This window comes from Pan troglodytes, chromosome 20 (genome assembly GCF_028858775.2).
Source record: "Pan troglodytes isolate AG18354 chromosome 20, NHGRI_mPanTro3-v2.0_pri, whole genome shotgun sequence".
In the NCBI taxonomy this organism is placed as follows: domain Eukaryota; kingdom Metazoa; phylum Chordata; class Mammalia; order Primates; family Hominidae; genus Pan; species Pan troglodytes.
Window position 1 is genome coordinate 53,217,310 of NC_072418.2, and position 17,423 is coordinate 53,234,732.

Sequence of the window (17,423 nt, forward strand, 5' to 3'; positions counted from 1 at the left end):
CGCAGGGGCGGGGGCACAGGGGGAGAGACCGACGGGATTGGGTGGGAGGAGGAGCGAGGTAGCGGGGGCGTGGCTTAGGGGAGAGGAACCAAACTGATTGGCCTGGGGGAGGTGGGGCGGGGCTGTGGCTGGGAGGAGTGGGGCGGGCACTCTAACGCGACCCAGCTGGACGAGTCGGGGCCGCCAATGAGACGGAGCGATTGGCTCTTTCTAAGAGAGCAGGGAGGAGGGGCGGGGCGGGGCGTCAAGGGAGGCGGGACCGGTTACTACTAATTGTGTTCGGCAGCACTGGTAGCCAGGGGAAGGCGGGGCTAGATACGATAGAGAGAGACCTTACTGAACTGAAAAAAGTGCGGGCGGGGTAGAGGGAGGAGGGGGACACATCCAAGCTATTTAAAGACGCCCGACTGGCCTGGAGGGGCGGGGCCACCATGAGAGAGGCCGTCCTGATTGGGCTGAGAAAGGGGCGGAGAGAAACAAAACAGATTGCACGCCCTCACCTAAAACACCGCTAGGCAGGACCTGGTGGGGAGCAGCATTGCTTGGAAGAGACAGGGCTGCAGAAAGTAGAAACAGTCCAGATGAGACTGCACTGGGGCGGGAACTAGAGATGGAGGACTTTTCCGCGCAAGGGGGACAGGCTGGACTGAAAGAGGACACGGGAAGAACAAAGACTTAGACTCGGTGAGAAGGTGTTGAAACTTGAGAGAGTCCTGGAAACCCGAGAGGGTCTGGATAGGCCTAAGGGAGGGAGCGGGGCTGAGGCTCCAAGGCGGGCCTGGTTAGTCGGGGCTGGGCCCGGAGAATGAGTGTCCGGATGGATGAGTGGTACTGAGGAAGGTGAGTGGGGTCGACAAATAGAAAACGTCCTGAGGCAGGGCGCAGTGGCTCACGCCTGTAACGCCAGCACTTTGCGAGGCTGAGGTGGGTGGATCATTTGAGGTCCGGAGTTCGAGACCAGCCCGGCCAAAATGGTGAAACCCCGCCTCTACTAAAAATACAAAAATTAGTTGGGCGTGGTTGTGGGTGCCTGTAGTCCCAGCTACTCGGGAGGTTGAGGCAGGAGAATCGCTTGAACCTGGGAAGTAGAGGTTGCAATGAGTCGAGATTGCACCACTCCACTCCAGCCTGGGCGACAGAGCGAGACTCTGTGTCAAAAAATAAATAAATAAAAGAAAAAGAAAACGTCTTGAATGGGCGGTAGGAAAGAGAGACTAAGGGAGGAGCGGGGCTTGAGGGGCTTGAAAGCAACCAGGGTAGGCGAGGGCAGGGCAGGGCTAAGGGAGGGTAGAGGAACGGGAGAGGTGGATCCCAGGGGAACAATGAGACTACAAAGAGTACAAAGCTACTGGGCTGGATGGAGGGGAGGGACCTGGAACGGGGAGTCTTCGGGATCAGAAGACCTGGGAGAGGGCACTGCCTAAAGGTCACAGGGTCTCAAAGGGCGAGGCGAGAACTTCTAACGAACGCTACACCGCGGCGGACTGCAGATTGGAGGACCGAGGGTAGATGAGGACTGGTGAGGAGGGGGCACGCAAGGAGGCAGAGAGGACGGGAGAGGGGAGAGGCCAAAGCGCCAGGAAGCACCGTCAAGACTGAGGCAATATAGGCAGGACCGATAAAAAATGGGGTGGGCTAGGAGTCTCAGAGGTCGGGTTCTGGGGAAGAATGGAGTGAGGGGCGGGGCCAGAAAAAGGGGACCGCCTCGGAGCGGGCCGTCCCCGCCCCCTGGGCGGTCGTAGGCTCCGAGAGGCAGAGCGCAGGCTCAGGGGGCTGGGGCGGGGCCAGCGGCTGCGGCTGGGGCTGCGGAGGGAGGAGGCGGCGCCTGCGGGAGCGAAGGGGGCGGGTCAGGGGGCTGCGGGCGCCCTCGGGCCGCACAGTTTCTGGCCCGCCGCTTCCTGCTGCAGGTGCGGCGGCTGGTTCGTATCGCCTCCCTACCCCATCCCACCCCCGCTCCCGTTTCTGGGTTTCTTGGCGTCTCTTTTTCTCCCTTCTTGAGTATTTGTGCCGCCGTCTCTGTTCCCACCCCTCTGAGTCTCCGACCCCTCGTTTGTAAATCTGCCCTCCTGGGTCTCTGATTCTGTCCCCCTCCTTCTGAGTCTTTGCTCCTCTTCTCTCTAGGCCTCAGTCTCTCCTCCCTGGTGTCTCAGTCCCCGCCCCCCCACCCCAGCTCCCCCGAGTCTCTTTCTCTTGGTTTCTGTACCATTTTATCAGGGGTGTGCCTCTCTGTCTGGGGCTCTGTACCCCACTCCCTGGGTCTTGTGTTCCTGTCCTCTACTCCCTCCCCGCAACCCGCTCTGTCCTGCCTCCTCTCTGGGTCTCTGCCCTTTCATCTGAGTCTGTCTCCTCCTTGCTCTCTGACAACCTCTTTCCCCTCCCCCTTCTTCTTCCCCTTCTCCCCATCTCTGGTGTATTTCCCCCTCCTTCTTCCCCTTCTCCCCATCTCTGGTGTATTTCCCCCTCCTTCTTCCCCTTCTCCCCATCTCTGGTGTATTTCCCCCTCTTCCGTCTCTTTCCCTCCTCTGTCTCTGCTCTTTCTCTTGCTGGCTCTCTGTTCTTCTCTCTCTCCCTCTAAGTTTCTGCCTCTTCACTTTCTCTATGTCCCCTCCCTGGGTCTCTATTCCTCCTATGTTTCACCTTCTTCTGGGTCTCTCTCTTTCTAGGTCTCTGTCTCCACTTCCTGGGGACCCTGTCCCCCTCTCTCTGGGTCTCCGTTCCTTTCTCTCAGACCCCCCATCACCCTCTCTAACCCCCGTCCTAGCTGGGACTGCGTCACTGCAGAGAGAGTTGCAGAAGTGGGGCCTATCCTGCAGCCCAGGAAGGTCGTTGCCCTCACTCCCCAGACCCAGGGCTCTCCATTGCACCCAATCCATCATGTCCTTCAGCTTCTGATGGAATCCAAGAGGGCACAGAAAAGACATAGGTACTTCCTACCCCTTCCCCGAATTCTGGTGCACCCCCAGGCAGAAGCAGCGAATCCTGAGGTGAGGGACTGGGCTGGGGCTGGATGAGGCTCCTGGGCAATTGGGGGTGGGGTGGTGGAGGCAGGAGCAAGGGCTGGGTAGGCACTATGGGCTAGGTAAGGACCTCGGTCAGCCATCCTCCTCCACACTCCCCCCTCAACCCTGCTTTTCCCTTCTGCTTTTCACAGCAGCCAGGCACGGTATCAAGTGGCTAAATCAGCGTTTTTTTGCAGAGGTCAGAAGTGTGGGAGAAGGTGGGGGCTGTGGGGAAAAGGGGCTGGAATAAGGAGGAATGTGCGATGCGACTCAGGATTAGACTCAGGATTAGAGGCCATGGGAGGGGAAGAGGCAGCGGGCCGGGAGTAGCAGGCTGGTCCGTCCACATTCCATCAGGCCCTGGGAAACTTGGATGCCAGCACTCCCTCATGGCCCTCCACAGACACCACCAGGGTCTATGGGAGGTTTTGTGAGCCTGGAGTCTCCACCCCCCCATTAGAGAGGAGGGGGCTTCTGGAAGCTTCATGAGGGCTCCAAATACTGGACACTCAGCTATGTTCACAGACCGGGAGGAAGTAGACTCGACTCTTGACTAGGGACACCAGGAGGGGAGAGGCCAAAGTCTGTCTCGTTTTCAGTTCCTTTCCCCACCCCTGCTCCTCCCAATCCATCCGTTCCCAGGCCCTCAAGACACAAAATTCCTGAAAGCTCCAACTCCCATCTACGTCATCCTCGGCGTCCCCTGATAACCCTCCCTCCCCCATTACCCCAGGCCCTGGAATTGGGGAAGGGTCTTCCCTCCCTGACTTCTAGGACCCCTTCCTTGTTCCTCTGCCCCCATTCCCACCCGGTTCCATTCGGAGCCTTGGTCTCTGGACACCAAAGGTGAAAATGTGAGGACTGTCTGCCTACGATCCTTCGTCCCCTAAAACCCTCCAAGTACCTTGGGAATCTCCCCGCTATAATCTTTGGGTCCCTGGATCCCAAGTCCCCCGTCTCCAAAACTAGGATTCGGGCTGTCTTACCGCCCCCGGACCCTGAGCCTTCGCCCCCTCCCCCGTACTCACCCCAAGTCGAGGCGAGCTGGGGATGGGGGAATCCGGGGCTCGAGATGGGGGGAGGGGTGACCCAGCCCCGGCAGCTCTGGGCAGCAAGAGGCTGCGGAGGGGGGAGTGACATCACCGCCGGAGGAGGGGCAGCACCGCTCCCCCAACCCAGGGGCTTCAAGCTCCGCCTTTATGGCGGACCCCGGGGTCCTGGAATGCCAAGGCAGAGAGGAGAAACAGGAGACGAGGTCCGAGGGAACGGTATCCCCGCCCCTTAGAACAGGAACTGGTAAACCCTTACCAATTACAGCCACCCCCGACTGCCACCTGTGGCTGCCGTCGCGACCTGTCGCCTCCCACGCATGTTGTGGCTGCGCCCGCCCCCGTCAGGGCGTGACCACGGCGTGGACTACAACGACCGTGATGCTCCACGGAGCCAGGAGCCTTTGACTAAAGGCAGCGTAGGCGAGGGGCTTCATGGGACTCGTGGTACAAGGCCCATCACAAGGGTGCGCCGTGGAGAAAAGGGGTGATACCCTTCGCCTCCCTCTCTTCCTCAACTCCGTGGGTCCATGCACAAAGCTTTCTCTTCAAAAAGTACGCTCTGAAAAGAAGCAACCTAGGCAGGTTCGTTCAATGGAAATATGGATTTTTACTGAGTAGCGCTAGCTCTGCTACTCGGTGCGCATGCGCATCACCTGGGCGTCACCCGCGGTACTGCGCCTGCGCGGTCTCGCGCCTTCCCAGGTCCGCTCCGCGAGGGCGAGCGCGCGCCAGTCCCACTCGTGCGCCGCTCTTCATGTCCCCGCGGTCGAAGACGGTCACATACGCCCCCAAGAAAACGTCGCCGAGGATCCACACAGGTACTGGAGGCGAAGCGATGTCCAAGGCCCGGAAGCCGGACAAGCAGAGGCGGACGTCACCCTGAGCAAACTGCAAGGCGACAAGGCGGCAACTGGGTATCCAGGCCGCAGGAACCACCATTTCCCTGGGAGTCCGTGCTCTCTCCGCCCCCAACCCCGGGGACAAGAAATGTTTCTGTGGCCCCTTCCGGCCCTAGTGATGTCCAACTACCAGCTCCGCCCTCTCAACTCCAGTCATATTACATCACTGTGGCGTCATTATGACGGACACCTACCTGGATGACGTAATCCTGGGCCGTGAGAGTAAACCAGACCCCCCCAATGAGGAGTGAGACTGCGGGGAGCTTTGGGATTTCTGAGCACCGGATGATGTACTGGGGGAGGAGAGGAACAAGTGAAGATGGGAGATTCCTGCTCTGCTCAAATCCCGTCCGTGGCTCCCCAGTGCCATGGAGTAATGTTCATATTGAGCACCTGGGTATTCAGCACCGTGTGTGGACAGCCCTGTTGCCTAGGCTCCTCTCATCTAGTCCCAAACAAAACTGCATTATCATCTCCCCCAACAACCCCCCCCCACTCCCACCCCTACTTCACCATCCACTGAGCCACTTAGCATAGACACTTGGGAAGTATCTTTGCTTCCTCCCACCACTCTCCGGCATGTCACTTAAGAAGCCCAGTCCCCTCTGTCCTGGATACGCTCTAGCTACCTGCTTCCCATCCTCAGGCCGCAGTGTTCGCCATCGAATTGCCACCATCTTCCCCAGGACACACCCACCAGAGACTGGGACCTCACCTCCCCAGCCAGCAAGGGGATTCCCCCAATGGCTGCATGCAGGGCCCGGATCTCCTCAGTGGGTCCTACGATGACAGGTGTGCCTGTATCCAGGATGGCAGCACAGCCCTGGGCACAGAGAGTCAGCCGTGAGCCCACCTTCACACTGAGGGGGAAGGAGGCAGTCATTAGAGGCAGGGTCCTAGGAGTCCAGGCCTCCACCTCCAGACCCAGGAGACCAAGTCCCTCACCGCTCCATGTGGATCTGCCAGTAGGCGGGGACTGTGACTGGCACGAAGGTGAGGGGTGGGATGTAGTGTGCCGGGTCTGAGCCCCCCAGGACCAGCTCTCCTCCATCAGCCACTTCAGGGTCCCTGCAGGGGCAGAGTGTAGAGGTCATTGTCGCCGGCCCTCCCCCGCCAGCCCTAGGAATGGCCAGGGATGGGACTTCCTGCCAATTGGGTCATTTTTGGGGTTCTAGTTGGGGCAGTGGAATGCAGGCAGGGCCTAGATGTTGGGACTGGAAACAAGAAATGAAGGGAAATGGTGCTTTTCTTGATGGAAGTTAGGACTTTAGGATGATGGATACTTCCTGAAGTGGAGAGGAGACTTCTTCATTTGGCTGTGGAAGGTAGAGCTTTTGGGGGAAATTCCTGAGCTGAATATCATAGTAACCAAGCAGACCAGTGGAGTCTCAGAATTGGCTCGAAGGTGTGACTTGTACAGGAGTGGGGTGGCTTCCTGGGAAGGTGCATAGACTTTCTGAATTGCCTGTTGTGGTATCTAGAAAGGTGTTAGACTTCCTGAGCTGGCTGAGAGTGATGGGAACGGGGATGGAAACTTCCTGGAAGATGTAAATGAGTGGGACCTACCGAGAGCTAGGTGGAACTTTTTGAGTGGGTTGGATGTAAGGGTAACTGAGTGGGCATTGGACTGTGTGTGATGGGCCCTGGGAGGGAAAGTGAAGACTTCTCGGGTGGTGGGTGGGACTTCTGAGCATAAGATTGACCTTCCTACCAGGTGGGTGGGGCTTCGTGAATTCAATCAGGCATTTCCTGACTTCTGGTCAGTGTTCTCAAATGGGATTTGAGCTTTATGGTGAAGAGAAGGTTCCTGAGTATTTGGTTGGGTGGGGCATAGAATTTCCTAGTTTGATTTTGAAACTCAGCATATTGAACTGTTGGTGAGTTTCTTTAATATGTCTTAAGTTGTCACTTAAGCTCTGGGGCTTATGAATAGGGTTGAGGTGTTTCTTCTGTTAGGTAGGTGGCTACTTCCTGAATGAAGGGTGGGATTGATTTTTTTTTTTTTTTTTTTGGAGACGGTCTCTCTCTGTCACCCAGACTGGAGAGCAGTGGTGCGATCTCGGCTCACTGCAACCTCCACCTCCCGGATTCAAGCAATTCTCCTGCCTCAGCCTCTCAAGTAGCTGGGATTACAGGCATGTGCCACCGCACCCAGCTAATTTTTATAGTTTTAGTAGAGATGGGGTTTCACCATGTTAGCCAGGCTGGTCTGGAACTCTTGACTTCAGGTGATCAATCTGCCTCAGCCTCCCAAATTGCTGGGATTACGGGCATGAGCCACCGTGCCTGAACTGGGACTTTCTTTATGGAGTAAGAGACTTCCTGAAGGAGGGCCTCACTTCCTTCTGGGGAATAGGACTCATAGATAGGTGCACCCTCCCCAGTACCTGTTGAGGTAAAAGGAGAAGACAGGCTTATCCAGTAGCCCCTGCTCCACCAGTACATCCAGCGGGGGCCGAACTCCTTCCACAGACAGAATGGGAAAACCGAGGCCCAATATCCCATCGGGGCGGGAAACAGTGAAGACCAGGCTGGATTCCCACAGAGCTTCCCCGAAAATCACTGATGCACCCTTGATTCCACCAATCTAGGGGTAGATTGAGATGTGACCAGTTACTTTTGGGAGGACAATAACCACATGTCCTGAGGTCTCCCAAACCAAAGCATTAATCCCAGGTCTGGGGACATCTGGACCCAAGCCCCCAACTGCTTAGCAAACTTTGCCTCTGGACTTGAGAGAATTCCTATCCCTTCACCCAGGAACCCCTCCCACTCCTTGAGAAGCCCCATCCATCGGCTCAGGAAGCCCCTGCACCTCAAGCCCCTCCCTAAGCCAGATGATCTTAGACAACAGGGTTCTCCCAGGCTCGAGGCTTCCTGGAGTCAAAGGCCACTCACAGTCAGCTTGTCCTCACTCAGGATTCCATCTACCCGCCCAGTTCCATATTGAATGGCAAACTTGGTCCCATTGGGCTTGAAGGAGCTGGAGGCATTGGGATTGAAGCGGTGGTGGAACCCTAGGTCAGAAGTCAGAGAGGTGTCACTGTGGGAGGGGAGCTTTCCGAATGCCTTCTGCCCCTTTAACCTTCTGACCTTTGAGGGTGTCAGAAAAGAACAGTTCCTCAAAAACCTTTGGGAAGCTGAGGCCCAGCCCCACCTTCTCCCTTCACCCCCATTCAGCCTTATTCTCCCACATAGAAGCTCACAGCAGGGCACACTGAAGAAGTGGCATCTCCTGGACGGGACCCAGAGATTGGAGGAGCCAGTGTCAAAGGCAACAGTGAAGTTTTGTGGAGGCGTTCCCAGCCCAATTTCCCCAAAATACTGGGCCTGAGGAGGCAAAAGAGGAGACAGAGTCAATGAAGAGTTTGGCTCAAGGGCACAGGAGTGGGGGCTGTGTAGGGCTGTGACTCACATCCAGGAATTTGGAGAGAGGTACCGAGGCAGGCTTGTCCCCAGGGGATGGGGCCCCCAACTTGGGGAGCTCTGCTGGTTTTCCCCATCCTCTCAGTAGGTTCAGGGTCCTGCGCCCAGGGTGGACTTGACGAAGAGGGATCCTGTAGGGTATGAAGATGATGAGAATTAGGAAGCCGCCCTTCCTGGAGACCCTCTAAAATAGACTTACCCAAATGGAATATGATGACAAATTCAACATTTCCAAGGCGCTACAATAGGAGTCATTACCAGAAACCCTACAATAACAACCTCCGGGAAACCCTAGCACAGAAACCGTGATGACAAATACCCCCAAAGACTTTACAGGAACAAACCATCCCAAACAGAACTTCCCAATGGTATCCAAGTCCTTAAAATAAGCCATTCCCAGGGAATTGACATTCTCAAAGTTTTCCCAAGACCCTAACATGAAATCTGACCTTTGCAGAAGCCCTCGGATGGTGGCCCTTGCATGCTTCAGTTCATGATGTTGGAGACTATTTCCCCACCCTTGCGGAAAAACGTAAGCATCAAATCTTAATTTCACTCTTTTTTTTTTCCTGCAACCTCTGCCTCCTGGGTTCCAGTGATTCTCCTGCCTCAGCCTCCCGAGTAGCTGGGACTACAGGCGCGCACCACCATGCCCAGCTAATTTTTGTATTTTTAGTTGAGACAGGGTTTCGCCATGTTGGCCAGGTTGCTCTCGAACTCCTGACCTCAGGTGATCCACCTGCCTCGGCCTCCCAAAGTGCTGGGATTACAGGTGTGAGCCACCGCGCCCGGCTGAGACAGAGTCTTGCTCTGTCGCCAGGATGGAGTGCAGTGGTATGATCTCGGCTCACTGCCGCTTTTGCCTCCCAGGTTCAAGTGATTCTCCTGCCTCAGCCTCCTGAGTAGCTGGGATTACAGGCACGTGCCACCAGCTAATTTTTGTAGACAGAGTTTCACTGTGTTGGCCAGGATGGTCTCGATCTCTTTACTTCGTGGTCTGCCTGCCTCGGCCTGAGGCACAACAGCATGAGCCACCGCGCCTGGCCTGAGGAAAGCTTTTCTAAGCATGAAGGCAGGATCAAAAATCATGGGGGAAAATATTAATAAGTGTGACTCAAAATTGACACCTGTTGGCCAGGCACCATGGCTCACGCCTATAATCCCAGCACTGTGGGAGGCAAAAGCAGGCAGATTACTTGAGCTCAGGAGTTCGAGACCAGCCTGGGCAACATGTTGAAACGCTGTCTCTACTAAAAATACAAAAATTAGCCAGGTGTGGTGGCACACACCTATAATCCCAGCTTCTTAGGAGGCTGAAGCGGGAGGATTGGTTGAGCCCAGGAGTTCAAGTCTACAGCTACAGTGAGCTATGATCTTGCAACTGCACTCTCCAGCCTGGGCAACAAAGCAAGACCCTGTATCTAAAATAAATAAATAAATAAAATAAATAAATTTTAAACCCTTGTACTTCCCCTCTACGTACACACACAAAGCTGTAAATAAAGGCAAGGACAAAAAATCTGGGGGAAATAATTATAAGTTGTATATTAAGAGTTAATATTCCTAATATGCAAAGAGCTTCTACAAATAAATAACAAGATAACCCAGTCTTGGGAGACAGTTTTTCTTGAGTCTCTCACATGTCTGCAGAGCACTGACTTGTCTTTTGAAGGATTTTGTTTAGTGAACAGCCTTGGAAGAGAGATAGCATCTCTTTCTGGAGCAAAGGGAAGGCAGGCTTATAATGCCTTATAAAAGATTTAAGCTCCCTATGCTCAAGGTTCTATTAATATCATGCACCACAGTGCATGTGCAGGTATCATCTGGCCTTCTTCATTTCATCTTGTGGAAACGGGCTCAGAAAAATAGGCCAGCTGTGGTGGCTCATGAATCCCAGCACCATGAGAGGCCGAGGTGGGAGGATTGCTTGAGGCCAGGAGTTTGAGACCAGCCTGGACAACATAGTGAGATCCTGTCTCTACAAAAAATAAGAAAGCCAGGTCTGGTAGCACATGCCTGTAGTCCTAGCTACTTGGGAGGCCCAGGAATTCAAGGTTACAGTGAGCTATAATCATGCCACTGCACTCCAGCCTGAGCAACAGAACAAGACCCTGTCTCAAAAAAGAAACAAAAAAGAAAGAAAGAAAAAACTGGCACACGTACTAATACTCTTGCTACTACTATTGCTGGGAGTAATAAACTGCCCTTTGTCTCTGACTTGGGAGTCTTGGGTCTTCTATGAGCAGCCATGAAACTATGGCAAACTAACTTCATAGTTCTTGACACTCATTAGGAAAATGGGCAAAGGACATAAATTGCAAAAGAAGTACAAACAAATTCTAAATACATGGAAAGATGTCATCAACAGTCATCAAAAAAATACAAATGACAACAGTGAGAAACCTTGTTTCACCATACAGATTGGCAAAGAACTGAGAATACGTATTGTTGATTAGGTTTGGCAAATGTGTATCAAATGCTCGAAAATTGTACCCACCATTTAACCCAACCCAGAATTTCATCTATAGGAGATCACTGGATGAGTGCACAGAGGTGGGTTTATGAGGCTGTGCCTAATTTTGGAAACTGGAGACAGTCCAATGATGAACTGCCTTTGCAAAAACTATAAGTGAGAAAATTAGGACAGTGAAAGAGATCTGATCTAAACAACCGCTACCTTGCCTTTAACTTCCAAACTGCCCTTGGTCATTCCTGGGCTTAGGCCAAGCTAACTTTGGGAGACAGTTTATAGTTTAAATGGTAATAGTCCATCCCCAAAACTAAACCACCTTTGTAAAGCTAATGAAGTACCACCAGGATAGGAGGATGAGAGGAGCATGAATTCTGCTAAGGTGCAGACATACATGATTACCAGTCATTATTCCAGAGGTCAAAATATTTGCAGCTTCCCCAATTACTCCTGCAGATTACATCACTACTGTAGAACCTGACTGGCCTTTTGAGACTAAGGGTTTTTGCATTTCTGGTGATGCCACCCAGACCTGCCAACCAGTCCTGTGGCTCCACCCAGAAGCAGACTATTTTCCAGGCCCCTATGAATGATTACATCCTTGACCAATCAGCAGCACCCATTCCCAGGCCTGACAAACTATCCTTGAAAAACCCTGGCCTCCAAATGTTAGGGGAGGCTAATTTGTTGTTTTCGTTTTGTTTTTTTATGAGATGGAGTCTCACTCTGTCACCTAGGCTGGAGTACATTGGCATGATCTCAGCTCACTGCAACCTCCACCCCCTGGGTTCAAGTGATTCTCCTCCCTCAGCCTCCTAAGTAGCTGGGATTACAGGCATCAACCACCATACCCGGCTAGTTTTTGTATTTGTAGTAGAGACGGGGTTTCATCATGTTGGCCACGCTGGTCTTGAACTCCTAACCTCAGGTGATCCACCTGCCTCGGCCTCCCAAAGTGCTGGGATTATAGGCGTCAGCTGCCATGCCCACCTCTGATTTGAGTAATAATAAAACTCTGGTCTCCTGCTCAGCCAGTGGCTCGGCATAAATCAAACTCTTTCTCTATTGCCGCTTTCCTATCTTGATAAATTGGCTGTATCTGGGCAGCAGGCAGAAAGAACCAGCTAGGCGGTTACAGTGGCCAACAATGGGTACAGCTTAGTTCTGCTTTGGAACATACATAGAATGGAACCCCATTTGACCTCTAAGAAGGAGGAAGTAGCTGTCTATACCAGTCATTCTCAAACTTTATTTAGCATGACCCAAAATCACCTACAGCAGTGGTGTTGGGCAAATCTTTGTGTAGAGGCTTTGCAGGCCAGACAGTCTCTGTGGTAACTATTCAAATCTGTCCAGATAGCATGAAAGCAACTGCAGACAACAGATGCTATGGAAATGAATGTGCATGCTGACTCCAGTTTTGTTAGAGACAGGGTCTCACTCTGTTGCCCAGGCTGGAGGGCAATGACACGATTGTGGCTCACTGCAGTCTCAAACTCCTAGGCTCAAAGGTCATCTTGCCTCAGCCTGCCAAGTAGCTGGAATCAGGCATATGCCACCACATCCTCGCTAATTTTTTTTTCATTTTTTGTAGAGGTAAGTTCTTGCTAAGTTGCCCAGGCTGGTCTCAAATTCTTGGCCCCAAGCAATTCTGCCTCGGCCCCGCAAAGTGTTGGGGTTACAGGCATGAGCCACTACATCTGGCCTAGATTCCCTTTAGCTTATTTGTAAAAGGGAATTAGCACGCAGGGTTTGACCCTCAGGCTCAGTGTTTGCCAAGCCCAGACTCAGAGGGCTGGTTCAAATTCAGATCTCTTAATTTTTAAGTAGATCTGGGATGGGGCTTGAGAATTTGCATTTCTAACAAGGTCCTGGGCCATGCTAATGCTATTGGTTTTGAGACAACATTCTGAGACTCACTGTTCTTTGCATTGACTTGGAAAATGTCCGTGATATATTAGGTTTGCAAAGCAGATGAATAGGGAATGATGAATTCATTGAACCTTACACCAGCAACATCTATACTCTCAGAGTCCTGGGAGAATTTCAGATTGTAAATCCTTACTTATTCAAAGATCTTACTGAGGTGGGAGGATTACTTGAGGCCAGGAGTTCATGACCAGTCTAGGAAACATAGTGAGACCCCCCATCTCTACAAAAAAAGAAAATCTTAAAAAAAAGCTGGTTAACAAACATAATGTGCAGTAATTTTTAAAATAAATTTTATATTTAATGATTTTTTTGTAGAAAGAGATGGGGTCTCACTGTGTTGGCCAGGTTGGTCTTGAACTCTTGGCCTCAAGCAATCCTCCAGGCCTCTGCCTTCCATAGTGCTAGGATTACAGGTGTGAGCCACCATGGCTGGCCTCATGCAGTAATTTTTTTTTTTTTTTTTTTTGAGATGGAGTCTCGCTCTGTTGCCCAGACTGGAGTGCAGTGGCATGATCTCGGCTCACTGCAAGCTCCGCCTCCCAGGTTCACGCCATTCTCCTGCCTCAGCCTCCTGAGTACCTGGGACTATAGGCGCCCGCCACCACGCCCGACTAATTTTTTTGTATTTTTAGTAGAGTTGGGGTTTCACCATATTAGCCAGGATGGTCTCGATCTCCTGACCTTGTGATCTACCTGCCTTGGCCTCCCAAAGAGCTGGGATTACAGGCATAAGGCACCACGCCCAGCCTGCAGTAATATTTTTGTACCCAATTTTAGTCACTCCTTGGAGCATGACACCCTCACTCACACCTTTGCCCTCACCCCTCATGACTCAGTCTTTGAAAGGCACAAGAACGAGAAGTGGGGAAAACACTTTCTGGAAAATACACCCCTCCCCCTGCGAAGAGCCCCAAGGGGTAAGGAGAAGAGAAGAGAAGAGGGGAAGGGAGAAATTGGGGAAGCATCAGAGGTAAGGTAGGGGAGGACTTCTTGGGTGGGGTCCCCAAAACTGTACTTCTTTTTTTTTGAGACAGGACCTCCCTTGTCGCCCAGGCTAGAGTACAGTAGCTCAGTCATAGCTCACTGCAGCCTCAAAACCCTGGGTTCAAATGGTCCTCCCACCTCAGCCTCCCAAGTAGCTAAGACTACAGGTGCCTGTCACCGTGCCCGGCTGATTTTTTTTTTCTGTAGAGACTGGGGGTCTCACTATGTTGCCCAAGCTGGTCTTGAACTCCTAGCCTCAAGCAATTCTCCTACCTTGGCCTCCCAAAGTGCTGAGTTGACAGTGGTGAGCCATTGTGCTCAGACAAAAAAATAGACTTCTTGAGGCCTAAACAATTTGGAGGGTGTGAATGTGGGGGAGTCTTAGTTTAAATGCCACATGCCTTGGTCTCCAAGATGGCGGGAATGTGTCACATGTCTGGAGACCCCCATAACTGGTCATCAGAGCTTGCAGTGGGATCTGCAGAGGCCTCCAAAAAAACATATCCAGAGAAGAAGGGGAGGGTTCCTCACTCAAGAGTCTTAGTGAAGGCCGGGTGCGGTGGCTAACGCCTGTAATCCCAGCACTTTGGGAGGCCGAGGCGGACAGATCGCGAGTTCAGGAGTTCAAGACCAGCCTGGCCAACATGGTGAAACCCCATCTCTACTAAAAATACAAAAATTAGCCAGGCATGGTGGTGCGTGCCTGTAATCCCAGCTACTTGGGAAGCTGAGGCAGGAGAATCGCTTGAACCCAGGAGGCAGAGGTTGCAGTAAGCCGAGACCACGCCACTGCACTCCAGCCTGGCAACAGAGTGAGACTCCGTTTCAAAAACAAAAAACAAAAAAAGAGTCTCAGTGTTGGAGGATCTGGGACTTAAAAGGGCTCTGGGCTGGACATGGTAGTTCATGTCTGTAATTCCAGCACTTTGGGAAGCTGAGGTGAGAGGATTGCTCGAGCCCAGGACATGGAGACCAGCCTGCAAAACATAGGGATACCCTCTTCTTTACAAAAAATTTCAAAAATTAGCTGGGCATGGTGACACATGCCTGTAGTCCCAGCTACTTGGGAGGCTGAGGTGGAAGAATGGCTTAAGACCACGAATTTGAGGCTGCAGTGAGCCATGATCGCACTACTGCACTCCAGCCTGGGTGACACAGCAAGACCCAATCTCAACAAATAAATAAATAAAAAGAAAAAAATTATTTTAAAAAGGGAGCTCTGAGCCAGACGTGGTGGCTCACGCCTGTAATCCCAGCACTTTGGGAGGCTGAGGTGGGCAGATCACCTAAGGTCGGGAGTTCAAGACCAGCCTGATCAACATGGAGAAACCCCATCTCTACTAAAAATACAAAATTAGCCGGGGTGGTGTGGCACATGCCTGTAATCCCAGCTACTTGGGAGGCTGAGGCAGGAGAATCGCTTGAACCCAGGAGGTGGAGGTTGTGGTGAGCCAAGATCGTGCCATTGCACTCCAGCCTGGGCAACAAGAGTGAAACTCTGTCCCAAAAAAAATAAATAAATAAAAGGGAGCTCTGATCTTAGGAGATGTCAGAGTAGAGCCCTCGGGGTGAGAGCCCACTTTAGAGATCTGGAAAGCCAAGAAAGAAGAGTCAAGGATCCTGGGTGCCAGGTTTGGGAATCACTGAACCAGGAGCCCCAGACTTAAAGGGCAAAAAGCAGAGAATCCCTCCCAGGTTTGGGGGTGGCACATGGGGTCACCATACCGGATCAGTGTGGCCCCAGCAGGCTCCACGTTCAGCAGAGGCAGCAGCAGCAGCAAGGGTAGCAGCAGCAGTGGTGGAGACATCGCTGGGGAGCAGGGTGTGAACCCAGGCTTCCTAGTTTTCTTTCCCCTGTGACTCCACCCTGTTTATGCCCCACCTCCCGGTTTAGGAGGTGACCAGAACACGAGGTCTCTCAGCAGGTGACACAGGGGGACAAGGATGTTTTTGAAGATTTGTGCAGAGTATTTGTGTAGTGTCAACAAAAGTTGTATCCTGTGTCCTTAGTGCTCCTCATTCCCTACTTGGGGGGTGGTGGTCGTGGGGTGTCCTCTGCTGGGACTGCCTCCCACCCCCCATCCTTTAGCCTCTGTCACTTTTACTTCTCACTTTCACATCACTTTTCTGAGACTCATTAACCACGGTGTTTCCTTGGCCAAGTGGGAGGGACCAGCAGGTGTCTGTGAAGGGCCTGGGGAAGGGAGAGAGGAAATGATTATAAGCCTGCCCTCCCATATGAAGTGGGACTGCCTGCGTCTGAGGACCCAGACTCTTATTTGTAGGTGAAGTATGTTTCTTGTAAGCAACAAAACACTGGGTCTTCTTTTTCATCCATTCATCCGTTCTATATCTTTTTATTCGAGAGTTTAGTCCATTTACATTCAATGTTGTTCTTGATAAGGACGTCCTCCTGACATTTTGTTACTTGTTTTCTGGTTGTTTTGTAGTATTCTCTTCTTTCTGTCCTTCTTTCATGTTATTTATTTATTTATTTATTCATTTATTTTTGAGACAGAATCTCATTGTCACCCAGGCTGGAGTGCCCTGGTGCAATCTCGGCTCACTGCAACCTCTGCCTCCTGGATTCAAGCGATTCTCGCCTCAGCCTCCCGAGTAGCTGGGACTACAGGCGCGTGCCACTGCACCTGGCTAATTTATGTATTTTTAATAGAGATTTGGTTTCATGATGTTGGCCATACTGATCTCAAACTCCTGACTTCAGGTGATCCACCCGCCTCAGCCTCCCAGAGTGCTGGGATTACACACGTGAGCCAGCACACCTGGCCTCTGTTTTCCTTTTAGAGAAGATAATTTTCCTTGGTCATATGATTTAATTTTTTGCTTTTTTTTTGTATCTGTTGTATGTTTTTTGATTTGAGGTTACCATGAGGCTTGCAAATATTGTCTTTTTTTTTTTTTTTTTGAGATGCAATATCGCTCTGTTACCCAAGCTGGAGTGCAGTGGCTCGATCTCGGCTCACTGCAAGCTCTGCCTCCCGGGTTGACGCCATTCTCCTGCCTCAGCCTCCAGGGTAGCTGGGACTACAGGTGCCTGCCACCACACCTGGCTATTTTTTTTTTGTATATTTAGTAGAGACGAGGTTTCACCGTGTTAGCCAGGATGGCCTCGATCTCCTGACCTCGTGATCCGCCTGCCTTGGCCTCCCAAAGTGCTGGGGTTACAGGCGTAAGCCACTGTGCCCTGCCATAAATACTATCTTATAACCCATTATTTTAAGCTGACAACATAAACTTAACACTGTTTGCATAAACAAACCAACAAACCAACAAACAATAAGAAAATTAGTAAAAACTCTACACCTTCACTTTGTCCCCAACTTTTTAACTTTTTGTTGTTTGTACTTTTATTGTACTGTCTATGTCTTGAAGAGTTGTTGTAGTTATTATTTTTGATTGGTTCATCCTTTAGTTTTTCTACTTAAGAGTTGTTCACACACCATAGTTATACTGTTACAATACACCATGTTTTTCTGTGTGCTTACTATTAGCAGTGAGTTTTGTACCTTCAGATGATTTTTTTTTTTTTTTTTTTTGAGACGGAGTCTTGCTCTGTCACCCAGGCTGGAGTGCAGTGGTGCGATCTCAGCTCACTGCAAGCTCCACCTCCCGGGTTCATGCCATTTTCCTGCCTCAGCCT

At 51.7% G+C, this 17,423-nt stretch overlaps 1 protein-coding gene and 2 long non-coding RNA genes across 4 annotated transcripts in view; 1 reads left to right on the top strand and 2 right to left on the bottom strand.

Annotated features, from left to right (window-relative positions):
• The first annotated feature begins 37 nt into the window (after window positions 1-37).
• LOC104003412 (uncharacterized) overlaps window positions 38-17,423 on the top strand; it is a 44,228-nt gene continuing 26,842 nt past the window's right edge. Inside the window, exons 1-2 of one of the 2 annotated variants that reach the window (XR_676012.4) lie at window positions 38-684; window positions 8,834-8,908. This is a non-coding gene — a long non-coding RNA (uncharacterized LOC104003412). Of the gene's footprint in view, window positions 685-5,471; window positions 5,944-8,833; window positions 8,909-17,423 lie in introns of those variants that run through there. The other variant, XR_676011.4, reaches the window with a different exon arrangement.
• Window positions 3,167-4,151, bottom strand: LOC112206403 (uncharacterized). Its single transcript, XR_002940694.1, has 2 exons — window positions 4,028-4,151; window positions 3,167-3,552 (listed from the first exon to the last, which is right to left on the bottom strand). It is a non-coding gene; the product is annotated as an uncharacterized LOC112206403 (long non-coding RNA).
• LOC456226 (napsin-A-like) lies at window positions 4,639-16,236 on the bottom strand. The gene is made up of 9 exons (XM_530061.9): window positions 15,488-16,236; window positions 8,366-8,507; window positions 8,157-8,280; window positions 7,849-7,967; window positions 7,338-7,537; window positions 5,896-6,018; window positions 5,666-5,810; window positions 5,145-5,243; window positions 4,639-4,939 (listed from the first exon to the last, which is right to left on the bottom strand). Exons 1-9 carry the CDS (start codon window positions 15,568-15,570, stop codon window positions 4,712-4,714), a joined length of 1,263 nt encoding a protein of 420 aa, XP_530061.4. The 5' UTR covers window positions 15,571-16,236; the 3' UTR covers window positions 4,639-4,711.

Coding starts and splice junctions, on each gene's coding strand:
- LOC456226 (XM_530061.9), bottom strand. CDS start 15,570: ATGTCTCCACCACTGCTGCTGCTACCCTTGCTGCTGCTGCTGCCTCTG. Junction 7,538..7,848: donor TGAGTGAGGACAAGCTGACT/GTGAGTGGCCTT, acceptor ATCTACCCCTAG/ATTGGTGGAATCAAGGGTGC. Junction 6,019..7,337: donor TTCTCCTTTTACCTCAACAG/GTACTGGGGAGG, acceptor CTGCCCCTGCAG/GGACCCTGAAGTGGCTGATG.